The sequence below is a fragment of the Apodemus sylvaticus genome, chromosome 3 (assembly GCF_947179515.1).
Source record: "Apodemus sylvaticus chromosome 3, mApoSyl1.1, whole genome shotgun sequence".
NCBI classification, from domain to species: Eukaryota; Metazoa; Chordata; class Mammalia; order Rodentia; family Muridae; genus Apodemus; species Apodemus sylvaticus.
Genome location: NC_067474.1, coordinates 137,510,742 through 137,521,232, shown reverse-complemented (window position 1 = coordinate 137,521,232; position 10,491 = coordinate 137,510,742). Strand labels below are relative to the sequence as shown.

The 10,491-nt window shown below is 43.5% G+C and overlaps 1 protein-coding gene across 1 annotated transcript in view; it reads right to left on the bottom strand.

Annotated features, from left to right (window-relative positions):
* Nucleotides 1-443: 443 nt before the first annotated feature.
* The window catches only part of Rhbdl2 (rhomboid like 2), a 40,205-nt gene continuing 30,157 nt past the window's right edge, over nt 444-10,491 (bottom strand). Inside the window, exons 5-8 of the mRNA XM_052175669.1 lie at nt 8,242-8,342; nt 6,141-6,201; nt 3,991-4,052; nt 444-909 (exon numbers count right to left, since the gene is read on the bottom strand). Coding sequence (XP_052031629.1) covers nt 730-909; nt 3,991-4,052; nt 6,141-6,201; nt 8,242-8,342 — 404 coding nt within the window. The 3' untranslated portion in view covers nt 444-729. The remainder of the gene's footprint in view (nt 910-3,990; nt 4,053-6,140; nt 6,202-8,241; nt 8,343-10,491) is intronic.

Sequence of the window (10,491 nt, the reverse complement as noted above, 5' to 3'; positions counted from 1 at the left end):
CAGAGAATTGACTCTGTTCTGAAGATTGCCCTCTGACTTCCACTTACTTGTGTGCTATGGTGCACATGCCTACAAACACACACACACACACCTCTGTGATGTCAGAGCCAGCCTGGTCTACGAAGCAAGTTTGAGGACAGCCAGGGCTGTTAACACAGACAATCCCTGTCTCAAAAACCAAACAAATAACTCTTTAAACAGCAATAACAAACAGTTGTGCTCTGTCTACTGAAAAGTGATTGTCAAGAGTTTTCCATGGGGGAGTATAGCTCAGTGGAGCCGGCCTTAAAGGCTGGACATGCCGGGTTGGGATCACACAAGCCTGTAATTCCAGCTGCAGAGATGTAAGCAGAGATCAAAGGGCTTCCTTGGATTCAGCCAAGTTCTTAGCCATCCTATGATACACTAAGCAACAGGAAGCAAGAGTCCAGCAAAGATAAGAAAAAAAAATGTTTATTATCAGGATAGTACCGTTCTCCTGGAGCCTATAAACAAACTCCAATTACATCCCCCGAGGATATCAAGTCTCTGTCACAAGACAACACATGCATGCTCTATGCATGAAAGACCAGTCTTTGCTTCTTTTCTTGCTTCCTACCGGAAGCTCAGTTGCTGTCCTGTCTTCTTTATAATGTTCTTAGCATATGCTGGGATATCTGTGTTTCTTCACAAAGTTTACCACTTTCCCCCATATGACACTTTAATCAACTGGCTTATAATAGAGGCAAGTCAGTTTGCTGGGGACAGAAAGATGTTAAAAAACACAGCAAATAAGAGACAAGCTACATATGCAGCAATTGCGATCCAGAACCTGGGGTCTTTGAGCAGGGTCTTGTCAAAGCAGCTGAACACCGTGTAACCTATGGACATCCCAGCAAATCCGCCCGCAATGTGAGCCGCGAAGGACACCTTGAAGAAAGGGGGAAGATAAAAATGGATGGAGAAAATGCGGATTGTGTATTTCAGCTGCAAATCTACTCCAGTGCAAATATCAAGTCTGGGTCTCGAGGTTAAGACGGAGGAGACACAAACTCCTTTGCCCCCCCAAGACAAGGTGATGTAAAGCACTTAAATCTTAAAAATGTGGCCAGGCGTGATGGCGCATGCCTTTATCCCAGCACTCAGAGGCAGGCAGATCGCCATGAGTTCAAGGCCAGCCTAGACTACAGAGTGAGTTCCATGACAGCCAGGGCTGCACAGAGAAACCTTGTCTCAAAAAACAAAAAACTAAATCTTTCTTTTTCATTTATGTAACTTATTATTATTGTGTATGCATGTTATCATGGGGTATGCATGCAAAGCACATGTGTAAGGCAGAGGGTAGCCGTGAGGTCAAGTCTGTCTCCACCCACACATGACTTCCAGGACTGAACACTGCCTTCCAGGCTTCCAGGGGAAGTGCTGGGCACCTGAGCCACCCCACCAACCCAAGTCTTTCTGTTTCTTCCTCTCTCTCTCTCTCTCTCTCTCTCTCTCTCTCTCTCTTCCTTTTCTTCTCTTTTCTTTCCTTCCCTCCCCTTCCTTCCTTCCTTCCTTCCTTCCTTCCTTCCTTCCTTCCTTCCTTCCTTCCTTCCTTCCTTCCTCTCTTGAGACAAGGTCTTGCTATATAACCCTGGCTGGACTGGAACTCACAGAAAGTCTCCTGCCTCAGTCTCCTCAGTGTTAGGATTCTAGGTGTGTACAAGCAACCCTATAAAACATGTCGTCCACCCGCTCTAAGCACACAAGACAGAACCACTGCTACTCCTATCCTCTTGATCAGCTTTGCATTTCTGATCTCTTTCTCTCTCTCTCTTTCTCTCTCTCTCTCTCTCTCTCTCTCTCTCTCTCTCTCTCTCTCTCTCTCTCTCTCTCTCTCTCTTTCCAGCCAGCCAAGAGACCACGGTGACACTGGCCATGAGGTATCTCTGTTGTCAAAAGCCATTGAAGTGAGATGCAGAATTAAATTACATTAAACAACAATAACAAACTATCACAAAGACCAACCCCAGAAAAAGCTAAAAATCACTTTTGTCAGTTTATTTTATAGTATACTTGGACACAAAATTGTATTGCTATATCCTCCCTCCCACCCCCAGACAGTTTCTCTGTGTAGCCCTGGTTGTTCTGGAAATTGTTCTGTAGACCAGTCTGGCCTTAAAGTCACAAGTGCCCGCCCAGTTTGTTGCTATAGTCTAATCCACCTTTTTTGTTTTGTTTTGTTTTTAAAGACAGAGCCTCATATTCCTCATTCTGGCCTTGAACTAAGTAACGGTGGATGCAGTTGAGGATATCTTCATTCCCCACAAGTGCTGAGACTGGAGGCATGCACCACTACATACAGTTTTCCACTATACTTTACATTCTCTGTGGGCGGGGAAGCCCTTGTCACCTACTTTTGAATAACTACCAGCATGGCAGACAGCAATGAGGGCTGAATGACAATCTGAACTCTGATTTCCTCAGAACTTTTAAATGTTTTTATTGTTTTGGTTTTGGTTTTGGTTGTGCACATGTGCATATGTATGTTCGGATGTCTATGGGTACACATGAATACTCAAGTGCATGTGCATGTATGTTTGTAGAAGCCAGAGATATAGATTTATTATATATTGAGGTAAGTCTCTCTCTATAGATAGATATAGATATAAAGATCTAGATATAGATAGATATAATGTATAGATATATAGGCGTATAGATATATAAATGTATAGATATATAGGTATATAGATATATAGGTATATAGATACATAGGCATATAGATATATAGATGTATAGATGGATGGATATATAGATATATAGGTATATAGATACATAAGCATAGATATATAGATGTCTAGATATATAGATATAAAAGTATATAACTATAGATGTATAGGCAATAGATAGATAGATATATAGATAGATAGATAGATAGATAGATAGATAGATAGATAGATAGATTAGATAGAGATAGGCTTAGTTCTAAAACTCACTATGTAGATAAGGCTTAAGACTCACAAAGATCTTCCTGTCTCTGCCTCCTAGTGCTGGAATAAAAACTCAGTGATTCTAGCTGACTGGCTGGCCAACTTGCCCTGGGGAATGCAGTCTCTACTATCAAGGGCTGGGACTACAGGCTGGCTATCATGGACTGAGTGCTGGGAATTTGTGACCACTGAGGCATCTCCCCAGATCTATCTTTGGAATTTTTTTTAAACTTCCAAATGAGCCAGGTGGTGGTGGTGCACACCTTTAATCCCAGCACTTGGGAGGCAGAGGCAGGCGGATTTCTGAGTTCGAGGCCAGCCTGGTCTACAGAGTGAGTTCCAGGACAGCCAGCGCCATACAGAGAAACCCCGTCTCAAAAATAAAATAAAATAAAATAAAATAAAATAAAATAAAATAAAATAAAATAAAATAAAATAAATTTCCAAATGGAAATCGGAGCACTTTAAATAAGTTGGGGAGTTGTAGTCTATTTGATACCCCCCCTTTTTTTGCTTGTTTGCTTTATTTTGTTATTATTGTTGCTGTTTTGAAACAGTCTCATGTAGTCCAGGCTACCCTTGAACTTGCTGAGGATGGTCCTGAGCACCATATCTTCCTGAATGCTGAGATTACATGATGACTCTTTTTGATGGGAAAATAAGTTTTTCTTTTAAAAAAAAAAAAAAAGGCAGGGTGGGGTGGGGGGGAATTGAGACTGGAGAGATAGATGTCTCAGCGGGTAAAGTTCTTGCCTCAAAAGCCTAATAATCTAAGATGAGCTCTGGAGTCTATATAAGAAAGCTGGATAGAGCAGGGATATTATAAGAAAGCTGGATACAGGAGAAGGTCTCTGCAGTCCCAGAATTCCTGTCGTGAGCCTGGAGGCGGAGACAGGATGAAAGGCAGAAACCTATTCTTCAAGTTGTCTTCTGCCTTCCACACACACAGCATAAACTTAGGTGTGAATGCACAGGTGAGAGCACACAAATACACACAGACAAATACAGAAATGAAGGGAGGGAGGGAAGAAAGTCAACTCACCGGAGACCCATTTGTAGGGATAAAGAATCTTCTGTAGAGAGCAAATCCCATGTCTGACGCAACTAGAAGAGAAGACACCCAGTGAAGCCCAGGTCTGCGGTCTGCACAGGGGTGGAGCTTTGTCCCCCTGGCAATGTCTCGCTTTACTCTGCTGCTGTGCCAGTTGCTGGTCTCCGATCTCTCCCTCTGTCAATTCATTAGTTCTCATAAGAGCTTAACGAGGTGGACGTTATCAGTAATCCATATTATGGACCTCACACAAGCGACAGCACTACTCTCAGGGTAGACGTCAAGCAAAGAGCAGGCCAACTGGCCCTGACTTATGGAGGTGACTGTCCTGGTGGAAGACGGAGTGTGTGCATTGCTAGGTTTGTTGTCTGTAATCCCAGAACTCAAAAGGCAGAGGCAGGCAGATCTCTGTTATTTCAAGGCCAACCTCATTCACTACCACGTTCCAGGCCAGCCAGGGCTACAGAGTGAGAACCCCCACCCCCTACTTCAAAAGCCAATCAAGCAAACAAACAAAAGACAACAGTGTTCATGTTGTGCTGAGTACCACAGTGGAAATACAAAGAATTGGGGGTGTTGAGAATAGACTATCCTTTAAAATACTATTTTTAATTAGTTCTCTGTGTGTGCGTCTGCCTGTCTGCCTATCTGCCTATCTGCCTGTCTGTCTCTCTCTGTCTCTCTGTCTCTCTGTCTCTCTGTCTCTCTCTCTCTCTCTCTCTCTCTCTCTCTCTCTCTCTCTCTCTGTGTGTGTGTGTGTGTGTGTGTGTGTGTGTGTGTGTGTGATTATGTGCCACAGTGCCTGTGTGGACATAGGAAGACAGCTTGCAGAAGGGACTCCTCCACTTCCACCACTTCAGACCTAGGACTTGAACTCAGTGTGTCAGGCTTGGCATCAGGCACTTCTACCTACAGAGATGTTTTATCAGCCAAGCTACTGTTGTTGGAGGGTCAGGGAGCTCTCTAAGAATCCTTCACTAGATGGAGCAAGCTGTGCTGATGCATAAAGCGAGGCTCTCAAAACAAGCACAAAACCCCTGAGGCAGAAATGTCCCCTCAAACCAGCACTATCAAAAGCCCATGGGAGCATCTGTTTGCTTGAGGTGGGGTTTCACTATATATCCCAGGCTAGTCTTAAATTTATTAGCTAGCCCAAGTGGGCCCAAACTTGAGGGCATCTTTCCTGCCTTGGTCTCTGGAGTGCTGGAATTATGGGCAGGAACCAGGATACTTGGCACCAGGAACTTATTAAAGAATGAGTTCTCTGGATCGCCCTACACAGGTGAATGAGAAACTGAGGCTGTGAGTGAGCCCTCTGTTTTAAAAAGACTTCTAGCAATTTTGGAGGGATCAGGCAAGGAGCTAGGGAGTGATCGATACTCAGAGGCCTTATGAACTAGGGACTTTGACACATGACTTTGACATCAGGGTGACAGGAAGGCTCTGAGGGTTTGGAGCCTGGATGACATGAATCTGATGGGATTTGGGGGTTGCTTTGCTTTCATGGTGCTGGAGAAAGAGCCTTCTGATTGGGTGGAAAGGAGAACGCAAGAACAGGAACAGAGAGACCAGATAGATGGCTGCCTTAGCGATCCAAGTGAGGGTAATGGTACCCTCCTTATGCACAAGGAAACAGGGACAGAGACTGTGGCAGTAACTCACTCCATGGAGCCTGCAGCGTGGGGAACTCTGAGTTGGATCCCTGGCACTGTCTAAAACCAGGTATAGGTGTGAGAGCACAGGTCTGTTATCTTAGTGCTCAAGTGTGAGGCAGGAGGATAAGGAGTTCAAGTACAGCCTGGTCTACCAGAACTTATCTCAAACCTCCCACTGCCCTGAGAGTTGAAATTGAGAACTTTAGGAAGAAGATAGATTATCTTAACTATCTTCTTAACAGGTTTTTAAGCTGTTCCTTTGCAGACAGAAGTCATACATGTCCCGACATGTGAAACAAGAGACTAGCACAGAAAACATAAGTGAAGCTATTGAGAGTCGAGACACACAGGGCACATCCAGAGCTTGTTCTGGGGAGTCACCTCTACCAGTGGCCAGTTCTTCCCAAGGCTAGACTACCCATCATCCCCTCCCACAAAGGCTGAAGATAAGACTGGGAGTGTAAAGTGTTGGCAAATTTCACTTACCTATCAGAATGATAACAAGTAGTCGGACAATTCCAAAGGCAGGAATCATTTCTCGAAAATTCTGGGAAAGAGAAAAGAATCAGAATACAAGCTGTAGGCCATGGGATCCTAACACTATTTCTTCTTCATTTACTTTTCCTTTTATCTTTTTCTTTTTGTTTTTTCTTTGTTTGATTGGTTGGTTTGGGGGGGTTGTTTGTTTGTTTTATTTTTCTAGACTGGGTTTCTCTGTAACCCCAACTGTCCTAGAACTCATTCTGTAGACCAGGATAACTTCAAACTTACAGAGCCCTGCCTGCCTCAGCCTCCCTAGTGCTGAGACTAAAGGCAAGGGATATCACACCCAGTTTAATGCAATGTTTATGTATCAACTATTTGCCAAGCCAACCAGAGATGCAAGGGCCAACTTTTAAAATGCATCAGGGAAGCCAAGGCTACTTTGGACCACAAAACAAAACATGGTGTTTAATTTTATAATGCAAATGACACAATTTCATTTGCCAGTAATTAGATATAAGTGATATAAAAATAGACATTTAACATGTCAATAAATAGCGAGATAAGTCTGTAAAGTACATCTAAGCCTTTCTGGTTAATACTTTTTCTATTTCACCCTCTTTCCCAGCAGTAAAAATTTAATTAATATCTGAGCATTTCTTTCATTTTTTACAATAACTGGAAATGTCAGGAATACACTTATTATTTTTAAATTTTATATATATATATATATATATATATATATATATATATATATATATATGGTATTTTTTGAGACAGGGTTTCTCTGTGTGGCCCTGGCTGTCTTGGAACTCGCTTTGTAGACCAGGCTGACCTCGAACTCAGAAATCTGCCTACCTCTGCCTCCCAAGTGCTGGGATTAAAGGCGTGTGCCATCACTGCCTGGCAAATTATATTTTCATAATTGTAGTGTGCCTGTACGTGTACCCATGTGTGCATGCATGTGTGTCTCTGTGTGTACATGCCTTGCATGTGGAAACCATAGGAAAGTTTCTCTCCTTCCACCAAGTGGGTCCAGGAGATTGAACTCGTGTTCAGGGTTAGTGGTAAGAGCCTTTACCTGTTGAGTCATCTCACTGGCTTTAGGATGCTATTACACACACACACACACACACACACTATAGCTGTCTTCAGATACACATCAGAAGAGGGCATCAGATCCCATCTCAGATGGCTGTGAGCCCCCATGTGGTTGCTGGGATTTGAACTCAGGACCTCTGGAAAAGCAGCCAGTGCTTTTAATCACTGAGCCATCTCTCAAGCCCTAGGATGTTATTTTTAATCAGACTTTAGTTCTCTGGGAAGAAAGTTTATTGTTTGAAAGGGGTGGGGGAAGAAGCGACTCAATAAATTGAAATGCAGACTGACTACGAAGCATCCTGGTCACATCATGGCACAAAGAGGTTGCGACAGCTGGATGGAGGGTTTTCTTTTTCTAGTGGCCAAAAAATTCTTAATTCATAAGGACTCAGTAAATGTTGATAAATCAGAAAACAAGAACAAAAAAAAAGTTTAGAAGCTGGAGAAATTATTTCAGAGGATCTGGGTTTGAGTCTAATACCCACACAATGGATCACAACTATCTGTAACTCCCATTCCAGGAGATTCGACCCCCATCCCCCACTTTTTTTGACTGCCACAGACTCCAGGCATGCACGTGATGCACATATGCACAAGCAGGAAATGCTCACATAACACAAAATAAATCTGTTTTTAAAGTCCAGAAATGGGGTATGGTGGTGCATGCTTGTATTTTGGCGGGAACAAGGGCGAAGATCAGAATCCAGGTAAGGATAATGTCAAGGCCATCCTCTGCTATTTATCAGGTTCTAGGCTAGCCAGAGCTACATGAGAGACCCTGTCTTTAAAACTTCCATATCCGCTGGGTGGTGGTGGCACACGCCTGTAATCCCAGCACTTGGGAGGCAGAGGCAGGCAGATTTCTGAGTTTGAGGCCAGCCTGGTCTACAGAGTGAGTTCCAGGACAGCCAGGGCGACACAGAGAAACGCTGTCTCAAAAAACAAAAAAACAAAAAAACAAAAAACAAAACGAAAAAAACCCTTCCATTCCCAAAATTCTTACCACTATAACATTCATAAAATAGCCTCCCATCAGTGCATAGACTCCTCCTGAAGCTCCCACAAGAGACTTAAGGGGATCAAAAATTGAGCTGGCCAGGGAACCTGGAAACATAAAATACAAAGAATTATGAATGAAGTAGGATTTAAAAAAACATACAGCTAAAGAAAACATATGGGAAGTTTTGACCATTTTCATATTAGTGAGCAACAACTCCACCTTGCCCTTGTGTGCTGTGTAGATTCAGGCATGTAGGTTAACTGCACCAATATCTCTGAAACATTAAACATTTATTAGAAATGCAGTAAAATCCGGATAGTGGTGGTGCATGCTTTTAATCCCAGCACTCAGGAGGCAGAAGCAAGTGGATCTCTGTGAGTTAAAGGGCAGCCTGGTCTACAAAGCTAGTTAGGGCAGCCAAGGCTTGACAAAGAAACCTTGTCTGAAAAAAAACTGAAAAGAAGAAGAGGAGGAAGAGGAAGGAGAGGAAGGAGGAAGAAAAACAATAAAACAGAGACGGACACTCAGACCCTGGAGCCGGAATCGCTAAGAGTGACTTTTGGACGTTATTTAGCCTCCCTGGTCTGTAAGGTGGAGCTATTAACTAAGCAGTTCCCAATAGACTAAGATAGGAAATGAAAGAATTGATACACATATCATACAGAAGCACTGTGTGTGTGCACGCGAGGGTATCATCCTGCTAGCTATTACTTCACCTTCCAGTGAGGTGGTTCAGCTGGTAAAGGAGCCTACTGCCTAGCCCCATAACCTGAGCTTGATCCCTGGGACCAACATGGTGGGTGGAAGGAGAGAGTCAAGTTGCCCTCTGACGTGCACAAGGGTCTACACACAAGCATACCCACATATACAAAAATAAGGGTGATCAATCATGCTCTGTGTACAACAGATATTCTCATCGTCCATAATTCTAGAAAAGAGCTATACCTACTGAGATAGCTCATGGTCTGGAGGGAGCCTCAGAACCCTTTTTGGCACAAAGCTCAATCACATTCTGGAAGCAAGATGAAACTAATTTCCAAACCCGGTGATAGATATCTGAGCCAAAGAACACACCATAAGCATTTTAAGAGGTCCTCTCAAAATTTCTTACTATTTATTACTACTTGGTATCTTCCCCTCATGATGGAAATTTCATCCCTTAGGATGTGATACAGTCTTTGTTATGTGTTAAAAAGAATGTTTTGGGTCTGGAGAGATGGCTCAGCTGCTACAAACATGGGCTACTCTTGCAGAGGACCAAAGTTTGGCTCCTAGGATGGACATAGTGGCTCACAATCACCCATCCATCTGCCTGCCTCTGGCTCCTGAATTGTTGGGATTGAAGTTGTGTTCTACCACACCTGGCCTGATAACTATTTTTCTTTTCTTTTCTCTTCTCTTCTCTTCTCTTCTCTTCTCTTCTCTTCTCTTCTCTTCTTTTCTTTTCTTTTCTTTCCGAGACAGGGTTTTCCAGCCCTAGCTGTCACTCTGTAGACCAGGCTGGCCTTGAACTCAGAAATCCTCCTCTGCCTCCCATGTGCTGGGATTACAGGCATGCACCACTACTGCCTGGCTTCTGATAACTATTTTTAAAATTGAATTAAATTTTAAAATCTTTCCACAAAACAAATTACAGGCTATAATGGCTTTATTTCTGGGTGTTTGTTTGTTTTAGCTTTGGTTTTTGACTCAATATCTCACATAGAACAAGTTATTTACAAGCTTGCTGTGGAGTAGAGGATGACCTTGAACTCCTGATCCCCTTGTCCCATCTCCTGAGTGTTAAGATTATAAGCATACACCCATTTCACTGCTGAATCCTAACAATCGTCTAAATAAGAAGTAATAGCCAGGGCTGAGCATGTGGCTCAGTGATAGAGTGTGTGTCTACTGTGTGCAAGGCTGTGGTAGAGTGCCTGCCTACTGTGTGCAAAGCTGTTTGATTCCTGGCACCACTGTTTCCTTCCAAGTGATAACAATTCTGCCTAACCCTCGCCCTAAACCTGACAGGTTAAGACACTTTCCTGCCTGCTGTACGAGGGGGGCGGGGGGCGCTGCCTTAGCACTACGTGAGCAAAGACCTTAGAGGCATAGAGAACTAACTGCCCTCTATGACTGTGACTCAGTGGGAGAGAGCAGACTGATGAGTGCCCTGGGTTCAAGCTCCAGCAAAGGAAGAAAGGAAGGATGGGTAGGAGGGAGGGAGAGAAGAAGGAAGGGAGGGAGGGAGGGAGGGGAGGGAGGGAGAGAGGG